At 36.8% G+C, this 24,048-nt stretch overlaps 1 protein-coding gene across 3 annotated transcripts in view; it reads left to right on the top strand.

The window, feature by feature from the left end:
- The window catches only part of ASXL2 (ASXL transcriptional regulator 2), an 81,732-nt gene that overhangs the window by 25,526 nt on the left and 32,158 nt on the right, over positions 1-24,048 (top strand). Inside the window, exons 2-4 of one of the 3 annotated variants that reach the window (XM_088152249.1) lie at positions 14,471-14,553; positions 21,695-21,803; positions 23,084-23,237. In XM_088152249.1, coding sequence (XP_088008375.1) covers positions 14,471-14,553; positions 21,695-21,803; positions 23,084-23,237 — 346 coding nt within the window. Of the gene's footprint in view, positions 1-14,470; positions 14,554-17,782; positions 19,220-19,272; positions 21,804-23,083; positions 23,238-24,048 lie in introns of those variants that run through there. The other 2 variants (XM_025177564.2, XM_088152247.1) reach the window with 2 other exon arrangements.

Genomic DNA, 24,048 nt, shown 5'->3' on the forward strand with positions numbered 1-24,048 from the left:
GCCAGATGGAACCTCTTGTTGTATCTTCAGTAACCTGAGAATGTGTGCATATAAGAGAAAGACTGTACGTGTACTGTTGCCTTGTTTTTTTTGGCTTCTTACAGCATGTCTGGAGATATGGGAGTGGTTATCTACTACTGATTAACTAGAAGGAATGATACTTAATAGATGTAAATGCTTGTAAGAGGGGGGTAGGGTGGTAGAATTTTTTTGAAGTTCACTTTGGTAGTGATCCCACTCTACTGCAGTTGTAGTATGCCAATATTTTTACTCCTATGGATTTATTTATTTATTAATATGTCATCTCGTGCTCATATAAGTAGTGTCTTACAATAATTAAAACAAAATGGAAATAAAACATGACAGGTGATTTTAGTACTTGTTCAACCAGTACTTTAATGCAATTAAAATCAGTTAACAGAAGCTAGGCGAAAAAGATGCATTTTTGTCATTTTTCTCAGTACTGAGAGATCTGTTGGGAGTGGGGGTCAAACCAATTTTATAATGGATTATGCATCAGCAGATGTATTTCACGGTACAGTTTTATAAGTTTACCACTTCAGCAATATATGTGAAAAAAAGAAATATATCCATGAATTACAGTTTCTGAAATTCTGGTTATTACAGTTATTGCCAGTTACTACAGTTATTGTCAAGATTTAGTGCTAGTGTTGCTAACAGCATTTGAATCTCAAATCATTTGAAGGTTGCTTGAAAATAGAAGTATGCGATTGTTTAATGGTTGTATAATGCTACATGTGCTGGGTTGGAGGTTTAACTTACTCAATTCTTCCTCCTGGAGTCCTTCCCTTTTGAATAAGTCTTATTCCCCTAAATTGTTAGGCAATATACTGTTTTTCAAGTCCATCATACTATTCTAGCTATTAAAGTCTGCTAGTACTAATGTTTCATCACTGTGATAGAACAGGAGTTTTTGAAAAAATTATTGCATTCTCAGAACATGCTCCTTTTAGCACCTGTTCAGCCAGTATGTCAGGAAAAAAAAAGCACCTAGAGTTGCAAGGTCCATATGCTTTGTCTCTTTATTTCCGTTTACATTTATAATATTCTCTTAAATTTATAATATTTCTGTACTATTACATATTATATATTACAGTACATAATATGTACTGCTTCTTGACCAGAAGTTCTCAATGCAGGTTCACATATCATGAAGTGGCTGTTGTCAGATGTTTACAATCTTGATTTGGTTTTCATATTCAGATCTTAGAAGAAACAGTAAGTACACATATTCTACAAATGATGTTTATTTGGATTAGAGCCCTTCTTCCCTTGAAGCTTTCTTCCTCTCCCTTTTTGCTTTCCAGAACAGATAATAAGGGTAGGGCTGTTTCTGCCACCTACTTACTCCCTCATACAGCTGACTTGTTGGTAATTGAAATCCTCAGAGGAGTTACTGTCCTACTTTCCTTTATATTAGCAGCATTTTTTAGCTGTCTTGGCTTGTGCAAAGCATATTCTCCCCTCTTCTATGTAATCCTTTCCCCTGGTTCCAAGTTCTCTTGCACAGTGAGCACCTCTTGAGAATTTCTGGCATATGTTAGCAGATTGCAAATATCTGTGCCAAGCAACTGACCTGAATCTTTTCTTTAATCTTCGAGACTGCTTCTAGGGCTGTATGAAAGGTACAGATAGAATAGGTAATCACAGGAAAGAGACAAACTGCCCAAAGTGGAAAATGAAAGAACAAGAAAGGATATTCTGCAGAAACTAATCTGTTTTGCTCACTGGATGCAGAAATTCAAAAAGTTACAATCTAGTCCTTTTGTTGAGTAGTAGAGTGGTATATTCTTAGCTATTCTTTAGCCAGGCAGTGTCAAAAATTTGAATAAGAAGACAACTCTGCAAATCTGCTAAATGACTACCTTTTAAAGATAGTGATGGTGAATGGAAAAGATGGGATATGTGCATAGCATTTATTCTGATAACTAGGAATAGAGGACACTTTGACCATTCTGGGTAGTGCAGATATTGTAAACTGACCAGACATCCAGGAGTAAAAATCGGGATTCATTCCTTTGTATAAATGTACCTATCAATGTTAATCCTATTTTTCAAATCCAAATTAAAATGGAAACAAAAAACCTTGACATGGTCAGATTTTCTTTTCATTATAAATTCCCCTGGCAAGTTTTTTTTTTTTTGGTAGAATGATTTCTGAATACTTTTGCTTTTAAGGGCTTATTGTAAAATTCAGCACAACTTTGACTACAGTTGACCCTCAAGATAAGTACTGATTTTAGAGTTGCCAATTCTATTTGGCTTCTTTAATCTATCCAGGGATTTTTCATAATTGACAAAACCCATTCTATAGGTGCATTGATTCCAGAGAGACACATGGCAAATTATAGTAGAAATCCAGTGTATTTGAAAGTAAAGTCTGTATTTTTAAAATGGGTAAATGTTTCTACTCATTCTCTTCTTTTTTCCTGTTTCATTCTGCTTTTGTATATCCACACTATTTTTGTATATAGTTCAAAAATTACAGAGTAGAAATTACTCTGTTTCATTGATTTTGAAGTTACAGACTATATAGAGTGCTTTGTCTCTTCTCAAAAAAAAAAAAAAACTTACCTAGCTGGATCTATGAGAATGTATGCAGGTCATTGCATCCCATGCACATTTGCACTAGGAAATGTCATAGGAAATGGCCTAGCTGTCACAGGAATATTACAGATATTTCTGAAGATGAGTTACCAGTGGTGTTCCTTGCTGTTTAAGATGCTTGACCTGCATCCCCATTATTTAGAGAAGAAGCATGAGGACAAGTAAGATTAAAACCTGGTCCATTATAGGTATCAGAGAAGCTAAAGAGTTTTGCTTGTGTTAAGAAGCTGCTGATATTCCAGAATGTCAAAATCACAAAATTCTTTTAGTTGTGGGTTCTGATGATGCCAGCCCTTTGAAGTACAGTAGGCAAGGTCAAGAAACAGGAATGGTAGGAATTCCAGGAATGCTCTATATTGTAGTAGGGTAGAATAACTGAATCTTGAAAACCTGTCCAAATTTCTCTCTCTTGCCCATCTTCTGTAAACAAATTCAAGGTGGAATTATTTCCCGTTTCAAACATGTTCTTTCTCAGGACAGAGTAAACTTTTCTCAAAGTCTCCTCTTAACGGCTCACTCAGTCCTTCTCCGGCTCACTCAGTCCTTCTCCGTTCCCAAGGTCAGATCTACATTCCTTCACAGTACTTATAAATCTTGATTACGGGAGACTCAAGAAGTAGCCTGTCAGCAGCAGTTTGCATTACATTATGGACAGCATGGAGTATGAAGCCCACTCCAATTAAATAGCTTTTAGGGATTGCTTCTTTCAGTCTACAGGAAGTACTGTTCTTTTTTCCCCCTGCTCTTAGTTTACCATCGAAGTTAATATTTTGGTTGTCAGGACTAAATCCAATATCTTTTTTGGTAAATCATGCTTGCCAAGGACCTTACCTATTTCTCCACATGGTATGGTAGATGCATCATCTAAAACAAAAGTAGGTCTCAAAATATTTACTTTAAATATTCCCCCACAATACATAAATTATTATGTGTATGAACTGCTCATGTTTTCTGTTGGAAGCATTAGTGGATACAGATATATAACCAGTGTTGCCCATTTTCAGACCATCAAATACATTGGTAACAAGAGTTTTTGTTACTGTATGACCACAGTAGAACTTTTTCATCATAGAGTTTTCTAATTAAAGCAGAAGTGTGGGCCATTGACTGAATACTGTGCTTAAGTATTACAACATGGTGAGCACTTGTGTCTTCAGCTGCTGCCTTTCAGTTAATTAATTAAATTAACATTTCTTCTAGGAGTTGCTTTCTCAGACATATTTGCTACACTGCTACTTTCAGCTTCAATCCATAATTTGAGTGTTTGGGAGAGGAAGGAGGTGTTTGAATATGGTCAACAGTGAGTAACAGAAAAGTGTACTTTTGTATTGTCTGTGCCTGCCTTACTTAAAAAAAGTGAAGGCTGTCTGTAATTATTCATTGAATCAACATTTGTATTTAGGAGGCCCCTCAGCAAATTGCTTTGATTAGTGCTGTGGAGATTTTTGGTCATGAAGTATAAACTAAAATTTTTATTGTTTTTCAAAATGTGTAGTTACTAATATACCCATTTCAATGTATTGGAGAATTTGAATTTTAAAACCAGTTTTGCCCAGAATGGCATCCCAGAAGGGTCTCTGCAGCTTTTATTCATTCATTCATAAAACATCCTATTTACCACAGCTGTCAGTAGTATATACTAAGTGCAAGTGCATATTATTGCATTCCAGTAAATATATCTATATAAATTCCACTGGGAGCTTCTCCTGCTTATGTCTGCATGAAATGAAATCTCAGAAAGATAATATTTGTATAAATCCCACTCATTCCGATGAGGCTTGTGTAGGAAAAGTTCTCCCTGTTCTCTCTTGATCATTATTACCTATAGGCTCATCTACAATTTATAAAATATAATGAATATGGATATATTAATGTGCATTTAATTGAATAATAAGATTAATGTGCATTTTATTTAATAATAAAACCTGCACTGCTTCTTTCTTGGTCCTCCTGTTCATATCAGATGTGCATGGCCTCCCCCAGAAAAAAAGAACATCTATGTTTATCACTGCACTGGTTTTTTTCTTTTTCTTTTTAGAAAGATTGGATGTTAATATTTGGAAGGGCTTTTCAACATCATTACAGTCATTGCAAACACTTCCTGTTCTCTGCTGTGCTGTTATTTTGTGTGCAAAATGTTTCCACATCAAATTAAGCTAGTAGCTGACCAAAAAGTAATAGGCCCTGTAGCCAGCAGGAAATGGAGAGTGGAATAGATGAAAAACAAAACAGGAATTAGAATCAGTGGTTACCAGATGCAACTTCTGTTGTTATTCCTTTCTATGCTGCCATTGCCCAATCTGCCCAAAATAAGTAGTGAATATGGAAGTGGTTTCCTGCACTATAGCTCGTACAAACCCTTTGCTGGATGGGTTCTTGAAAAATGGGATGTTTTCTTGGGTTTGGGGTCTGTCTGTAGCCTGGTTCATCTTTCCCAAAGCCAAGGCTGTCTGAGCAAAAACATCTGGTCATCTTAAGACTGTGCCATTAAGATGTCATGAAATGTGCAAATAAATATTTCCAATTTAAATGAAATAGGGATTCTTCAAATTCTTATTATACTGAGCCTCTCCAGGATTAGGAAAATGCATCTCACTACAGGTGTACCTGAATGTATGATGCGGTTGGACAGAGATATTAGCTTTAAGATGAAAGTGAGTCAGAGAGAGGGGACCCTCATTATTAAAGTCCTATGGGTTCATTATATGAGGAAACTCCCAAGGAATGGAAAGTTTTGTGCACTGTTGCAAATATATTGGTCCAAAGAATCAGATTAAGAATAATTTAGATTGATGTTATATTATCAAACCACAGATTTTAAAAGCATAATTCAATATCCATAAATTTTGTATTTTTTGTGATATATTAGTTGAATTTCCATGGGAAGCAACTCCTTTTAAGGCATTGGTAAGTGTTTGTTTTAGAAAAATCTTGGTATGACTGCCTAACTTGCTTTTGCCATGATGAATAGAATCTGTCTGACATCGGCAGTCTCCTAGATCCCCAGCCCCTGAGCCATAACAAGAATCTTGAATTGCACTTGGAAACGTACAGTAACCAGTGCAGGTCCCACAGCAGAAGTGTTAAAAACTGTTCTAAAAGCATATGGGCCACTACAGTTTGCAGCAGTTGCAGTTTCTGGGTAATCTTCAAGGGCAGCCCCATGAATTACAGTAATCCATACAAAAATGATGGTCACAACCTTTGGTGCCCTCTGTCCTAGGCAATGTCACAATTAGTTTACTAGCCAAAGCTGGGCAAAGGCCTTCCTGGCCATCGTTTCTACCTACATTTCTAGGAAGACCCCTGGAAGTATGAGCCTTTTCTCTCACAGAGGACTCCAATCACACTGAGAACCAAAGATATAATCCCAGAATTACAAGGTTTTTTAATTAATAGCCACTCCATCTTGCTTGGGTTGAGTCTGAGTCCTTTTATTCCCATCCGGACCCTGGCAGCCTCCAGACTATGTCAAGGCCTCTATTCATATAAATGTTAAAAAGTGGAATGTTCATGGATGCATTTTTCCCTTCCTGCCACCGCCAACTGGACCTGCCCACTCAGGAAAGAGCAGAAACACAGTGCCTCAGTCTTCCAGTTCTCATTGGTAGGCTAGAAGAATATTGTCATTGACAGTATCAAAAGACACCATGAGATGCACCAGGATGAAGAAGATTGTATGCCCTCCATTCTAGTCCAGCCACAAGTCATCCATGAGGGTAACAAATCCTGCTTCTTGTGTAATTGATAAATTGCTTTTCCCTAGTTCTTAGTTCTTTGTTAAGCAAATAGATGCAGATTACTTCCTCTCAACCCTGATGAAGCTGACAGGACAGAAAAGCTCTTCTTTACCATAAGAACTAAGGCAATTGAGTTGGGAGGAGTTCCTTCCACAGGATGCTGAAATCTTACCCCTGCCTTCTGACTACTGGGTGGGCTCCATCTTCCATGACAAAGAATGAGTGTTATCTGGTATTTATTCTTCAGAGTGGCTTTTAGGGAGCAAGAGTTTGATCTTGATTAGAGGGACATTGACTCAGCAAACTAAGTTAGGTAAATATATCTATTTACATTAGGTATATATATCTATATCTATCTATCTTTGGATCAATATTATTTAAAACTATGTGAAATAATATTCACTAAAAATTTACTCAGCAGTGAAGAGTTATGAATTTAATGAAATATCAATACAATGTTATTGTATTAATAAAATGCTAAATATTTTTAAAGGTTTTTTTTTTATCATGCCTTTATTATTTTTGTAAATAACTCAAGGTGGCAGACATACCTAATACTCCTCCTTCCTCCTATTTTCCTCACAACAACCCTGTTTAAGACCTTAATATTACTTAATTAATTTAATACATACATACATAAATTTAAAACATTAATATTAATAAAGTGTTATTTTTTAACTTTTGGCATCCGTTGTTTAGCTATATCAACAATAATTTCTAATAGATTATAGCTAGGCATACAGATAGTCATCATTTAGTGATCACAGTTGGGACTGGCATCTCGGTTAAATGAAATGGTTTCTAAGTGAAACTGCAACTGTGCTTATGGTTTTACTTCAGCTTTCCTTTGTTTTACAGACCTGTGAAGGTTGTAAATGCAAGGATTGGTCGCAAAGTTACCTTTTAATCACTGCTGTAACTGCAGTCGCTGTATGAGACAGTCACTAAATGAGGACTACCTGTAAAGTTGTTTTTTTTATAGATACAGAAGATGGATAGTTTTGTATCTTCCTTAAGATTGCCCTCCAAAAAGAGTACCTTGATGTTGTAGGTGGGCACAGTAGTTTCAGTGATCCTGAGAGGGATGCCATCAAAACTCCTGGTAAGGTTTCCCTTGCTGGTAAGGTCAAAAGGGAGAAGTGAAGCTATGAGTAATCCTTAAGGGTAAGTCAGGTTCTATGGACGGGGAGAAATTAAACCTCCTTAATAGAAGGAACCTAAAATCAAAACCATGAGAAGGCTATGGCAAACTACTTCCAGGCTTTTGGTGGGAGAAAGTGAGATCCCTCACTACACATTTACTAAATTATTATTATTATTATTATTATTATTATTATTATTATTATTCACACAGTCAGCCAGATGTTTAAAATGGATTTGGCATTTTTATCCACCTATCGAGTCCTTCCCAAGGACCTGGGATAGGCAGATGTTATTTGATGGTGTTAAAGGTATCATCACAGGATGTAAGCTCTTCCAAGTAAAGCTGCCTTTTGCAATTGACTGATGGTGATTTTGTCAGTGCCAATGGTGTTCAAGTGGTGCTCCAGATGTTTTGGGATTGCACCCAAGGCGCCTATTACTATTGGTGCTATCTTTGCTTTCTTTTGCCATAGTTGTTCTATTTCTATTTGCAAGTCTTTGCATTTTGTGATTTTCTCCAGTTCTTTTTCTTCTATTCTGCTGTCTCCAGGCATTGTAATGTCCGGTCTCCAGACTTTTTTGTTTTTCTCACCAACAGTTGTTAAATCTGGGGTGTTATGTGGCAGGTGTTTGTCTGTTTGAATTCTAAATTCCCAGAGCACTTTAGCTTCTTCATTTTCTGTTTTGTCTGTTTTGTGGTCCCACCAGTTCTTGCTTGCAAGCAAATGGTATTTCTTGCAGATATTCCAATGCATCATTGTCGTTACTGTTGCTGTTGCTATTATTATTACTATCGCAAAGAACACAGTATGGACATGGTTAAAACATTTCAAAGAGTTTGGGTGCAGATGATGAGAACCTCAGGTTGGAAAGCACTGCTATAATCATTAGGAAGAATATTTAACATGACCAAACCCAAATTGCAAGGATGTTTGATGATGTCAGTATTGAAAGAGAAGTTTTTTTACTCATAAGAGCACATACAATTGGAATATGGAATGTCAGAAGCATGAACCAAGGATAATTTGAAATTGTCAAAGAGGAAGTAAAGGATACCAAATTGGATGTGTTAGGAAGGGCATAAGAGCATATCAAAGAATCAAGTGGCAGTGATACTGAGAAAGAATATCATTTAATATAATATCAATGTAAGTATATGCACTTAATGGATAAACAATGGATGAGGATATTGAGGAATTCTACAGCAAATTGCAAGAATAGTAAATGTAACCTAGAAAGGACCTAATACTACTAGTGCACAATTGAAATGCAAAGTTGGAGAAATGGAAGAATCTGGAATCACAGTAAAATTTGTATTGGGTAAATCCAGTAATGCAGAAGTTAATAGAGTTTTTGTAAAGAGAAGGCATTGCAGATTGTGAAATAGATCATGACTTATTGGTAAGCTTAGAAAATTAAATAGAACAGGTGCTTAAGCAAGATTTGTTGTGATGGTCATCCAGTCAGAATATAAATTCTTTGTAAGGAACAACATAGTATACTTACCTTATGCAAAAGAGAACCTAAAGAGCTATGGGAAAGAATAAGAGACATGGACACTGATATTCCCAAAATTTCATACTGGAGAAGATCAAAGTGACTTTCAGAACTTTCAGCTATCATGATAGCCAGGGAAATGTGTAAGATGAAAGAGCAACAAGAACATAAAACAAGTGAATATAAACTTCCAACATGAAATAAAAAGCTCAGGGAATGACTCCTCATTCAAGAATGTTACAGACAGAGGAATATAACAAGAAAAGAAAAATGAGAAACGTTTTAAGAATATCAGGGAAATCACAGAAACGTTTGCAGCTATGATAGGAATATTCAAAAGTAATCTGACAGAGACAAATTAGATTTTTTTAAAAATGAAAAGACTGTACTGGAGCCTTGTACAAAAACTTTTACGGAGAGAAAATATGTTCAGAAGCAGACTCCACTAGAAAACTAAGTACAATGGGTAATAAATCTGCTGTCAAGTAGAAAAGCACTAGGTATAGATGACAAAGCTACCAAAGAAGAGGCAGTTAAAGTACAATCAGTTCTAGACAACAAATTTAAAGTATACTCTGTGTATGTACTTACATTCAGGAAGGGAGATTGATTTAATTATTTATTTAGATTTAGAGACTGTTCAACTCTAGGTGACTCTGGCAGCTTTCCTTAAAATAGGAAAAACAAGGATATAGGAGGACGTGCAAATTACAACACACTAGAAGTCTCAACTGCCCTTCCATCACATGGTTTCCACAGTAGTATCCAAAGTCAGGGTATAGGGGAGGGAATCTCACCAATAAATTTATATTGTAATAATGCAAACAAGAAGCCACCCATCAGAAGGTTAAAACATTTAAACCTGAAGACAGGACAAAGAGAAGGCAGAATCCTTTCTGTAACTCAGTATGAACAGATGTCATCAGTCCATGCCATTTATTATTCACTGTATAAAATAAAAGCTGAAAATTTATTAATTTGGTAATTACCCAGAACACGCTGCCCTGATTTTCACTGGAAAATTATTGGGATTTTAACTGCCATCTCAAACTCAGTGTCTAAGACTGAAATATTTTTCCTAACCTACCTCCTCAGTTCCATTAACCACCACAAGACAATCAATTGACTAGTCAAGATTCTTGGGTTTTTAAAATTATATTTTAATATGGCTTGAGGTCAGCTTGCTTAGAAACAAGTAAACAGACAAAACTTCTTGTTTGGGTTGTTAAAATATAAGTTTATTGGGGTGATTCCAACCCCCCACCTCCAACTTTGGATACTACTGGGGAATCCATGTGGTGGAAGAGTTGAGAATTATGATGGTGGTGGTGGTGGTGGTGGTGGTGGTGGTGGTGGTGTCAGCCAGTTGTTTAGACTGGATTTGGCATTTTTATCCACTTATCAAGTCCTTCTCAAGGACCTGGGATAGGCATATGTTGTTGTTTGATGGTGTTAAAGGTATCATTGCAGGATGTAAGCTGTTCCAAGTAAAGCTGCCTTTTGCAATTGACTGGTGATGATTTTGTCAATGCCAATAGTATTCAAGTGATGCTCCAGATGTTTTGGGATTGCACCCAAGGCACCTATTACTATTGGTACTATCTTTGCTTTCTTTTGCCATAGTCGTTCTACTTCTATTTGCAGGTCTTTATATTTTGTGATTTTCTCCAGTTGTTTCTCTTCTATCTGCTGTCTCCAGGTATTGCAGTGTCTACTATTCAGACCTTTTTGCTTGTCTTATCAACAGTTGTTAAATCTGGGGTGTTGTGTGGCAGGTGCTTGCCTGTTTGAATAATAATAATAATAATAATATTATTATCATTATTATTTTCAACTTACATGGCTGCCCATCTCACCATGGCAATTCTGGGTGGCCAACAACATTTAAAAATCATAATGCAAATAACATAAAACCACAATGCATATAATTACAGCCTAGGTAAAAGCCAATCTACCACAAATCAAACAACTTCACAGGCTCCAGCTAATGATCTGATGACCATGTCCAGCAATACATCCATATCTTCAAGGGTTTCCAAAAAGCAGTCAAGGTCAGGACCAAACTAATCTCAGGGGGAATGGTGTTCCAAAGGACAGGCACTATGACAGAAAAGGCCCACTTTCAAATTGCCAGCTTCTGATCTATCCTTGGGATGTCTTCATATTGTTTGTGACACACAATCCCTTTCTATAAAACAAAATTATTCCTACAAAGAAAGTTGCCAACTACGTTGCTCCAGGAGCCAAAGCATACTCCTTCTCCAGTGGTTTCTTATTTTTTTGGCTTTCTGAAAAATAACAAGTGCTGAATGTGGTTTTCCCCAGGTTTCTTAATAATATGTGCTTTTAAGAAATCTGCTTTCAATTTGATTTCCTCAAAAGATAAGTTTGATATTCAACTTATTTTAATAGCATGTCATATCATGCAATTCTTTAGTAGATGACCTAAGGGAATTAGGGAATTAGTCCAGGACTTCCCACTTAAATAAAACCAGAAATATAACCATTTAACTGATATATCAAAATGTTGTATAGTACATCATTGCCAGATGTTACCTATCAGTCTACTTCAGATACACTACTTCAGATAGCACTCTTCTATGCTCCCCCTTTCAAAAATCACGGTATGTAGATATTTCCAAACATAGGGCAGGAAATCCTTTTTCTTTTAAGAAAATATCTTCTTATTCTCCTTCTTGCTTTCTAAAGTGGGAAAAAAAACCCTCAAAAGCTTTTCAGTAGCTTCCTCATTTCATTGTCCATTTTGGAAAGTGTATCCTAACTCTGCATGGTTCTGTGAAGACTGGAAGTCAGCTGTGTGGTGCCCATAGGTGCTATGAAGCCTGTGACACCACTAGATGGTGCCCACTGACTCCAAAATGATATATTGTTTTATATTATATTTAAATTTGATTTATTTTATTTAATTTGAAAATGCCTAGAGTTTTATAAGATAAACCAAATCTTACAAGCCCATGTTCCTACATAAGACTTTTGCCTTTTTTTAATGCAATATTTATTTTTTAGAGGCTTTGGCATTGCATAAGATCATGTAGCAATGTCTATCCTGACTCCTAATACATATCCAGCCAGAGATGAAGAATACTCTTCTGTGAAGATAACATCTAGAACTTTAAGAAAATTGTTTTTTTCCCTCCCAGTGATGGAACTTTGTTTTTTAGGCTCTTGGTTATAGTCTAGAACAGTGTTTCTCAACCTTAGTTACTTTAAGGCAGGTGGACTTCAACTCCCAGAATTCCCCAGTCAGCTAGGCTGTCTGGGGAATTCTGGGAGTTGAAGTCCACCTGCCTTAAAGTGGCCAAGGTTGAGAAACACTGCTGTAGAGTACTGATTTTCTACTTACTTAATGCAACTTATAAACTCATCTCAAAATGTAACAACTACCTTCTTTTCTTCTGCTCACTCCTCTGTGTTTAAATTAGTGCTAGTCATATATGAATAACTGCTAGCATTTACGTTTTAAAAGAAGAGCAGTCATTGCTTCCATTTGCGAGGATTGCTTTGGGACAATTAGCCTTTTTTACATGAAATACAAATTCCCCAAGTTGGCTGAAAAGACCTTCAATTGCAGTCTTCTGATTGCAACATAGTGTAAGAATTCTGTCATGCCCAAGCCAACATTTTTCATCAGCTCCCCCCTCATTATTTCCTAACATTGAACTCAAGGAAGAAATCTGTCAAGCTTGAAGGTAGCCATTGCTTTATGACTTTTAGTTCATTCCTGTATGATGTCCTATTTAGCAAAATTAGGAAGAGATTTTAATTTATTGAACAGGATATTTAAATGAAATAGTGCAAGGGAAAATTAATATAAATACAATTATAATTTATATAGTATTTCAGAGTGCGTAAGGAGCATAAAGTTGATCCATGTATTTCTATAGTGGAAAAGAGCGGTTTATCTAAGGCAGGTGAGATTTCAACTAGTGCAGTCTAGTTGAGTTACTGTCTGAGGAAGTGGAAGTAAGTATACAGTAATATATACATGATATCTTTCTGATCATTGCTTATAATGATTGATTGATTATGTGCCATCAAGTCTGGGACTCCTAGTGACCACATAGATAGATTTTCTCCATGATGATCTCTGCCTAACCTGTTTTTTCAATGGTGCACTCATAGCCACTTAACTGTCCATCCACCTTGCTGCTGGTCATCCTCTTCTTTTCTTTCCTTCTACCTTTCCCGGCATTAGAGCTTTTTCCAGACAGCTGTGTCTTCTCATAAGGTGTCTGAAGTAGGATAATTTGAGCCTGATTATTTGTGCCTCAAGTGAAAACCCTGAGTTGATTTGTTTGATAATCCATTGGTTTATTTTCTTGGCTGTCCATGGCTTATAACTATTGCCAGCACTCAGTTATGTGGGGTACTGTGCAGTGTGGAGATAATGGCATCATAAATGGCATGCAGCATTGCTGGCAGCAGCTCACTATAACTTCTGGTTTTTATTTATTTATTTCACAGTATTTGCAACCCCAATCTCAAAGGAGTCTGGTGCTAACAACAAGACAAGATTAAAATCAAAGTACAAATAATGTAAGAAAAAAAAATGTCAGCCGCCCAGAGTCATGTATATGAGATGAGCAGCCATATAAATTTATTAAATAAATAGAAAAGAAATATCTATGATGGACATCCAGAATCAGCCAGGGCTGAAGCACATTGGAACAATACTGTTTTTAATTGTTTTCTAAAATTGAATAATGCTGAGGGTCTCTGAACTTCTGGGGAATGGTGTTTCACAAGCTGATGGCTCACAAGATGATAGCTATGACTACTATATCTATTGTCTGGTTTGCCTTCATGTACCTCTCAAGGAAGGGGGACCCTTTATAGACTCATTCTAAATTACTGTACCTGACCAGACAGATTCAATTTTGGCAAAGCATTGCCTGCTATATATTGGGGTTGTACCATTTAGCTTCACATAGGTTCAGCTTCAGATATGCTGTTCTATATGTAATATTTGTCTCAGGCATTTCTAAAACAGATGTCATCTCTCTACTGTTCAGTCCCTTAACACTCATTGCATGATGAATGTGAACTGAAGAGATGGTATTGAGGACAAACATCCTTTTTTAATTCAACTTCTCCACCATGAACGGTTATTCCACTAATTCTGGGTGTCATAAACATTCCTTTTCTGTTTCTGCCATTGTAGTTTAAAGAGAAGAGAGGTAATGGGACTTTAGTAGTTTTGCTGATGATAAGAATGTGGTCTAGCTAATGATAAGAATGAAAAAACAAGCAGAAAGTGCCACCTGCCAACTATTGTGCAATTCCTGTTTACTAGCTCAAAACCTCTCAAACCTATATGTTTGGGAGAATTGGTTCTAATCATTGGGCAGGCAAGTACACATAGGACATAGAAAAAAAGGTTTAAGCCAATTGCTGGCTCTGAAATAAGGCAAGTGGATTCAAAACTCTTTTTTTCTTATCAGGTCCTAGAGAAAAATCCTAACAGACCAATGAGCCACAAAGAGATTCTTCAGGTTATCCAAAAAGAAGGGTTAAAAGAGATTAGGTGAGTATGAATTACTGTACTGCTTAGTACTCCTAATAACATAAACCAGAGATATTTTCCAACTGTAGACTTGCAGGGGGCAAATAGTTGACTAAGGCAGCACCTTCTTATTGTTTTATTATATTTCACCTTTCCTCTTTTCTAATGAATGTTTTTACAGAGTTTACTCAATATATTTTTGCATTAGAATTAATAATTTGTTGGCTGTAAAATAGTAATAGGCATGTAGGGATCCAACTTAGTACTGAAGACAAATCAAATAATAAGATTGAAAAGCAGGGGATAATACAATTCTGAACTCAGACCAGTTGTCCAGTAATTTCAGAGCTATCCCTTTGGGAATGGAAATTGTCCTGTTTGGACTTTGAAATTAAGAATTGGCCAAGAAATCTATTCAGACTTCACCATGATGTATTCATGAATGTGTATTTCTCTCATGTTCAATTTGTGTCGCCAAACTTTCTTCCAGATTTTAGTTACTCAGACTAGTTTTGTTTCTACATGAAACTCTGCATTTCATTTCTTTGTATTTATGAAAACATTGATTAGGGAACTAATGCTTCCTGGTAACAGACAGAAAGGAGTTTTTTTTCATGAGCTGGATGGCAGCTTCCTGATTGAAGTAATGTCACCTGGGTGCCATGGGCCTTAAGAATTTTACTTTTCAGAGCTGCTCAGTGGTTGAATGAATGAATGAATGAATGAATGAATGAATGAATGAATGAATGAATGAATGAGTAAGTAAGTAAGTAAGTAAGACTGAATCTTGGTCTCCTCAGTTCAAATCTGGTACTTTAAATACTATATTCAAATGTCTGATATTTATCTAGATTGCTCTTGTCTACTCTGACTCTAAGAACTGCTCAATGCTTCAGACAGTGGAGGTGTTTTCTGATTTTACTATTACAGTATTTTCTTTCCAAGTTGAATGACAGGGATTGAATGAGGCCTTCCGTGAGTATGGATGCAGATTCACCTTCTCCATAAGGGAATAATGACCTACCTTACAGAGCTGTTTAAAGACTTATTAGAACAATCATATGAAATGCTTTGAATGTTTTAATATGTTTTATAAAAATGCTACACGTTTGTTGTTAACTAATCTATGCTTAATGGAAAGCACTTCATAGTAGAAAGAACTATGCAATTCAGCATGTGTTGGAATTTGTATACATGCTGTGAAGTTGCAGTGTGCATGCACATGATTTTACTGGAAAGCAAACATGGATTTCATGCTTTGAAATCAAAATGGCTTCCATCTTTTAAAAAAAGATGCACAGAAAATTGTAATATGCTCCATTGAGATCGGAGAATCTCTATACTATATATTTGCTTTTTAAAAATGGCTTTGCAATGTGCAGTTTTCCTCAGTTTTACTAAATAGAGTTCATTTTTGGGACCTGAATGTAATAAATTCTTAGCAATGCAGTAATCATGTTTGTAAAACAAACTTTTACTTACAGGTGAAACTCAAAAAATTAGAATATCGTGCAAATGTTCATTTATGTAAGTATGGCAACTCAAAAGGTGAAACCAATATATGAGATAGACGCATTACATGCAAAGCGAGATATGTCAAGCCTTACTTTGGTATAATTGTGATGATTATGGTGTACAGCTTATGAAAACCCCAAATTCACAATCTCAGAAAATTAGAATATTACATGACATCAATAACACAAGGATTGGAAATAGAACAATATCGGACCTCTGCAAAGTATAAGCATGCATATGTACTCAGTACTTGGTTTGGGCCCCTTTTGCAGCAATGACTGCCCCAATGCGGAGTGGCATGGATGCTATCAGCCTGTGGCACTGCTGAGGTGTTATGGAAGACCAGGATGCTTCAATAGCGGCCTTCAGCTCCACTGCATTGTTCGGTCTCATGTCCCTCATCTTTCTCTTGGCACTGCCCCATAGATTCTCTATGGGGTTCAGGTCAGGTGAGTTTGCTGGCCAATCAAGCACAGTAATCCCATGGTCACTGAACCAGGTTTTGGTACTTTTGGCAGTGTGGGCAGGTGCCAAGTCCTGCTGGAAAATGAAGTCAGCATCCCCATAAAGCTTGTCTGCGGAAGGAAGCAAGAAGTGCTCCAAAATCTCCTGGTAGACGGCTGCGTTGACCCTGGACTTAATGAAGCACAGTGGACCAACACCAGCAGATGACATGGCTCCCCAAATCAACACAGACTGTGGAAACTTCACACTGGACTTCAAGCATCGTGCATTGTGTGCCTCTCCATTCTTCCTCCAGACTCTGGGTCCTTGGTTCCCAAATGAGATGCAAAAGTTGCTCTCATCAGAAAAGAGGACTTTGGACCACTGGGCAACAGACCAGTTCTTTTTTTCTGTAGCCCAGGTAAGACACTTCTGACGTTGTTTGTTGTTCAGGAGCGGCTTGACAAGAGGAATACAACATTTGAAGCCCATGTCCAGGATCCGTCTGTGTGTGGTGGCTCTTGATGCACTAACTCCAGCCTCAGTCCACTCCTTGTGAAAGTCCCCAACACTTTTGAATGGCCTTTTCCTCACAATCCTCTCCAGGCTGCAGTCATCCCTGCTGCTTGTGCACCTTTTTAGTCCACACTTTTCCCTTCCACATAACCTTCTATTGATGTGCTTTGATACAGCACTTTGGGAACATCCAACTTCTTCTGTAATTACCTTTTGGGGCTTTCCCTCCTTATGGAGGATGTCAGTGATGGTTTTCTGCACAACTGTCAGGTCAGCAGTCTTTCCCATGCTTGTGATTCCTACTGAACCAGCCTGAGAGACCATTTAAAGGCTCAGGAACCCTTTGCAGGTGTTATGGATTCATTAGCTGATTAGAGTGGGACACTTTGAGCCTAGAATATTGACCCTTTTCACACTATTCTAATTTTCTGAGATTGTGAATTTGGGGTTTTCATAAGCTGTACGCCATAATCATCACAATTATACCAAAGTAAGGCTTGACATATCTCGTTTTGCATGTAATGCGTCTATCTCATATATTGGTTTCACCTTTAGAGTTGCCATACTGACATAAATGAACATTTGCACGATATTCTAATTTTTTGAGTTTCACCTGTATAACTCTTTTCTTTTATTGTTAATTACCATGAGTGCTATTTTTGATGGGAAAAAAGATTACTAATACAGTAAATATAATTTGCTTATAAGAGAAAATAAAAATTAAGATGAACTAAAAATTAGAGGAGGTAAAACCCCTCATTAAAATTATTATTGCTACATTTCTTGAGTATTTAGTTTGGTCAATTTGCCGCTGATGAAGCTTTACTGCTAGGGATTTCTAAAATGTTTGTTTCATTTAAAAGTCACAATGATTTAGTTAAGGAGCTAACAATTTTTTTTTTTTTTTGGTAGAGTGAAGATACATTTTTAATGTGGGATGGGGTGGGGAAGGGTTACAGTAGTGGCAGAGGCATAATGCCATCTCCAGAGGGGACAAGACTAAGTTTTCAGCCCAATGTTAAAAATAAAAACTTTAAAATTTGTGTCAGGCCCTTGGGATTGTGTATGAACTTGGGAGCTTCAAAAAAGAGGAGGCCCCCAAAGGAGGATAATGCTTATTTCTGGCTTAAATGGACCATGTTGTACGCCACCCAGAGTCACTTTGTGTGAGATGGGCAGCTATATAAATATGATAGACAGACATACAGACAGACGGATGTTAAAATATTGTTCCCTTCACCCACAAGAGTTTGAGTTGGGGTGTTTTTTTTGGGGGGGGGGCTCCCTCTTTTCTAGTATTCTGCCACTGACTGGAGATTTTGCATTTCCAGAGATTTGTCATTAAAAATTGCCCAGTTGTTTTTCTACTGTTTGATGATTATTCTTACTTTTCTGGGTCAAAAGATGGAATTTAGGTAAAAAAAATAATATATTATTTATTGTGGTTAATTATTAATTGAACTAAGCCAACTTAGATGTTTCTATTTGAAATACAAAAGGAAAAAGGAAATATAGAACTTTTTAAGAAGTTAGGAAGATAACCTTCCTACTCTATAAGTCTCTTGGCCACAAATCTTCCAAGCAATTCTTTTCTAACAAGTATGATTTCTGTGTAATGACTTGGGCTTTGTTTTTTCTAGCCATAGTAATAAATATAGAAATAAACAATTGCCACCAGAAATTAGGTTCAATAAATGGTCATGAATTATTTTAACTACATATATCTTTATGAAGTCTTGCAACCCACAAGAAATGTTCTTAATTACATTGGGAAAAGTATGTTTGCAAGATCAGCGTGGACTATGTAATTCTGAGTTGATATCTGTAGTAATGGAGCAGTTTCTGCAGTATTCTTCTTTGCTCCCACCTAGAGGTAGCATTGATTCTGCAGCCCGTTATGTTACTATTCTTGACTTCTCCTTCAGTGTAATTCAGACTTGAAGCCCAGAGCGGCATCTTTTATTTATACATACAACACTCTCCCTTGAGACTTGCAAAGCCTCCCTGATGAATTTGTTCCACTCTTATCCCCTTTGTTCTCTATAATCTAAGAAAAAATGTCTGGTATGGGTTGTGTGGGTGGTCATTAGAAATATATAAAAATATTGCTTTACTGACCTACTTAAATTTTTATCTTTTTTTTCATTACCTATTCTCACTCTCTCTTTTCGATTTGCTTTTGGGTTTCTTGGATTTCCATCTTTTCCAGAAGGTAAGAACCACAATTAATGAATAAATTCCTTTGCATATAATCAAAGTAATGCTACACTTATTTAGCTTGCTTTGTACAGAGCTTAGCCATACTTTCAGTGCTATTAGGTTGAAGAATCATTTCTCTGTGTACCTAAAACTTGCTTGTGGGAGGCAGTGGCTAGCCAAATGAGGTGGGAAGGGCTGACATTTTCTAGTCAAGTCTTTTGTTCTGTTTGACCTGATTGAAAGAAGCTTAGCACTGACTCTTCTACTTGGATGATTTCATCTCTGATTAACTTGGCAGGGTTTTCTGAACCATCTTGTTGTTCATGCTAGGATCTTCTGAATGTTGAATTAAAATAAAGCAGAACTGGGGATCCTTTTTTGGCCCAAAGGCAGCACTCATTTAAACCCCTCCAGAGTCATTCCAGGGAGCCATACGGAGTAAGACCATTCTCTTCTTGCTTATGCTTTCTTTCTTCCGTAGCTTTTCATATAAACTGTTCCCTCCAGGGTACCATTTTCCCTCCTTTTTTCTACAGAGCCTTTTTGTGGCAGTTTAAACTTTTCAGATGCCTGAACTGCTGCAGGAAGGGAAGGAATAATTTTTCTAGAGTGGCTCCAGAGCATGAGGAATGGAGGTTTAGTCTGCCCTCCATTGCATCCGTGTGCAGCAGTTATATTTTAAAAGTCTTAATTGGCTTCACTAAAAGCTTTTTAAAACACAAATTTGCTATATATAGAGAGGGGCTAGATGAGATGACGAGGGGAGTCTAATGATGTACCTCTGGCTAGTGATTTCCCATTCTGACTAGTGGGATGTCTACATAGTGACTTTTAGCTACAACACACCACTAGAAATAAAAGATGTATCCCTGAGAAAGGCAGTGTTCCTCATATGATGCGTTAATGAACTTACATACGCAGCCAGCAATGTGAATTGTTGTTTATTGATTTTGTAACTCCCCCCCTTACCTATGAAAAGAAGTCACCCTGAAACCCCTGTGCAATATCAGAAGCAGATGCATTTCTTGAGTCCATTTAATCCTCTAAATAAGCAATGTGCATTTATTTACTGGTAATGTGTTCTTGCCACAATTTTTGGTACAGTATTTCTTTGTTCTGGTTCTAGAGTGGGGATGAGCAGCCTATGGCCTTTTATGACCTGGAACCCCTCTTGACTAGAATCACAGAAAACTGGTGGTGTGATTTTGTACCCTTCTTGAGGCAGGAAGTACATGACAAATATCGTATGAACCCTCAAACGCTTTAAAAAGAGAGAAAGAAATAGAGCTCAACACACTCCGAAAGCCAAAGGGAAAAATCAGTGCTATATCCATATGTATCACCACCCCCTCTGCAGCTCTCAGGTTCTTCCTAAATGTGAAATGTGGCCTTACTTGACAAAATGTTGCTCACTTCTGTTCTAGAAGCAAAGGTTTCTGTTTGTACATAAGCAAAGGAAATGAACTGACCTGTATAAATCTCCTGTTGGTATTACAGGCCAGAGTAAATTAACTGAATTGTCTTGTGGGAGTAAAATGTTAGCTAGTGTTTTTCTTATGATTTTGGTTTCAGATTAGTCTTTTGCTTATTTTAAACTGACACCTTTTGGCATATTGCAGTTACAGTTTGCATATCTAGACTTCATGTTTGACAAGCTTAATGCATTGTTCACAAATGAACATGATTTATTAATGTATTAATTGCATTTTACTGGGTGTTGAACTCCTGTAAACAAGCGCACATTGGAAGCAACTTGGAAGAGTAAAAAAATTGAGCACATGAGCCCACTTCATTTTGTAACGCTGCTTCTTGGCTTTATTACGGATCCATAGCACACACTGGAGTTTGCAGCTGAATTAGAAGCAACTCTTATTTTTGAAAATACTTGAAATTGATATACTTTAATCTCAAGCCAGCATGTTTTTTTTTTTTTTTAATGCCAGTATGTCTGAAGCAGTGAAGACTGAGTCATTCCCAGAAATGTTGAAACTCTTTTTCTTAATATTTTGGTTGTCAGTGACTGAAGAAAAGTTCTAATATCTCTGATGCTGTTTTTCTTAACATGTTGCCTGGCACTTGCGTTTAGGAATGTGACTATGCATGAAACAACTGAAGAAGTTTCTCTCCATTCTGGGAATTCTTCTCTGAATAGCAAGAACAGTTTTCTCTTTTATAATTAACACAAATGTATGAATGTTCTGTGCTATATTTTGCAGTACTTATATGCTTGCTTATAGAGAATTCACCTGTTGAATTCCACTGTCACTTATGTCATTTTAAAAGATTGATAATTTGCATATATTGAAGAATTGTTAGTAGTTGGTTGGACTCAGGCTACATCCAAACTGAATAAATAAATAAAGTTGGGCAAGGCTCTTGTTGGATCATTTCTCTTACCAACATGTAATGCAGAGTTCCAGCAGATACAAAGTGTCATTGCATTGCTTTGTTGTGTTGCTGGTGGCTAAATCTGCACTTCTGTTTCCAGTGGAACTTCTCCACTTGCATGCCTGAATGCTATGCTGCACACCAACTCCCGTGGAGATGAGGGAATTTTCTATAAGGTCCCTGGAAGGATGGGGGTCTATACACTGAAGGTGAGTCTCCTGCTTGAAATGTGCACTGTCTTTTAACAGGTTAAACTATATTTCAAACCACGAACTGTCAGAGTTAGGGAACTTTATGAGGTAGTATGCAGATGTTCTAAACAAACCTTCCCAATGGGGTTTAGGATACTCTTTGAAATGGTATGGGGTGACAATATGTGGTGTATGTGTTTGGCAGTGTTCCTGCATTGCCCCTCATGATTGATTAGATCACAAATCAGTTGTTATCCATGAATTGAAAGTCATAGTTAACAAGAGGTTCATTGGATCAAATCCATATAGTCCATTGTTAGGAGTATGAGAAGCTGTTAGAAATACAAGAAACCTTCTACTGAGTCACACCATTGATTAATTTAGTTCAATATTATCAACAGCTGTCCAGGTTTTCAGACATGGCTCTAGTCCTACCTAGTGGTTCTTGGTTTCTGTATGCTCTGTCACTGAACTAGGGCTTTTCTTTTGTGAGAATAGGCCCTCCAGTAGGTAGAGAATATAGTGTAAATGTTGTCTAATATATATTAACAATTATTACGAAGATTGTTTTCACAAGAATTATATTTTTATAAACTAAAGAAACTAAGTGAAGAAAATAGGTGGAATGTTAAATATGATAGTACTAACAATGTGGGGTTTTTTGAGGTGCACAAAAGAAGAGTTATGTGTGGTAGGCTCCATTCCTTGTGAGACATCTTTTGAGAATGCTGAGGGATATGGGTGGTCCTTTTTTGGACAGGGAGTAGTATGAGATCCACTTTGCCTCCAGAGCTATTTTATTTATATTAAATAAAAATGGAATGTCCCCTTGAGTGCAGTGCCTTGTGAATTCAGGGACACATTTATTTAATTCTCTTGGCAACAGTATCAAATTGGTTTGCTATTGCCTTCTTCTGGTATTTATGTTTTTCTTTTTTTAGTTTTTCAGTTCAGTTTACATCTCTGGGATTTTCTGGGGGTCTACCATTCAAGTACTAATCAGATACAAATCTGCTTAGCTTTCCTAGATCAGCCAAAGTCAGATAGGTGCTGCCACCTAACAGGTCCCATCCCTGCAAATAAAGTCTGTGTCATTTTTCATAGTTGCCATTAATTTTAATGGGGCTTGCATACACGATGTTCCTAGAAGATCATGTTCCCTCATTTTTGAACTAGTGGTGTCAATTTGTTTTAGAGTTTAATTCTCCCTTATGGTGACCTGAAGTAGAGAAAAACACATTAGATTCTTCTGCCTGCCTCTACATTTGTATGACTCTTTCTCTGTTACTCATTTGCAGAAAGATGTTCCTGATGGGCTGAAGGACTTGTCTGAAGGCTCAGAAGAAAGCAGTGATATACAGTCAGATTCCCCCACCTCAGAAAGCAGCAGTAGCAGCAGCAGTGACCAGAATAGCAGCAAGGAAGGAAGAAAAAGCAGGTGGCGAAGGAAAGGTAGATATTCCTTTGTAATTTTTTTTAATAGTAATTTTGTTAAAAATTACAACTACAACAATAAAAAACTAATACAAACTAAAAAAATTTTTAAGGAAAAAATAGAAGGTTCAGAAAAGAAAAAGAAAATAGAAAAAAATAGGAAAGAAAAAATAAGATAGCCCTTGCTTAAGAACTGTTTGTTTAGCAACCATTTGAAGTTATAACAGTGCTAAAAAATGACTTATGACTGGTGCCCAAAGTTATGACTGTTGCAGCGCCCCGGGGTCATGTGATCACGATATGGGCAATTGGCAACCAACTCACACTTAATGACAGTTGCAACATCCCAGGGTCACATGATCACCATTCGTGACCTTCTCAGCCAGCTTGTGGCAAGCAAAGTCAGTGGGGAACCACATGATTCACTTAATAACTGCATGTTTCCCTTAACGACCACCACAAAAAACATCATAAAATCAGGTCCTGTCACATGATGATTCATTTAACAAGCACATCACTTAGCAACCTAAATTCCGGTCCCAATTGTGGTCATTAAGTGAGGACTACCTGAAAAGAAAAGAAATTTATAAAGAAATGACTTCCCCCTTCATCACAACTATAAACAATTTTAGTAACTTATCACCTTATCTTAAAATACAACAAATGATCTCTTCTTTCCATATTCCATCTCTTATCTATAAATAAATCCTTAAAAACCTCCTCATTTCAGTCCTGATCAGCAAAAGTCCATTAAGGGTTACCAGAGATAACAGCATATCTATTTTAACCTTGATCAGATAAACCAACTTTATATTCCTTCCTTTACTTT

Source organism: Python bivittatus, unplaced genomic scaffold (genome assembly GCF_059951505.1).
Source record: "Python bivittatus isolate LINGU-HERP-01145 unplaced genomic scaffold, Pbiv_v1 ctg000690_np1212, whole genome shotgun sequence".
Classification (NCBI taxonomy): Eukaryota; Metazoa; Chordata; class Lepidosauria; order Squamata; family Pythonidae; genus Python; species Python bivittatus.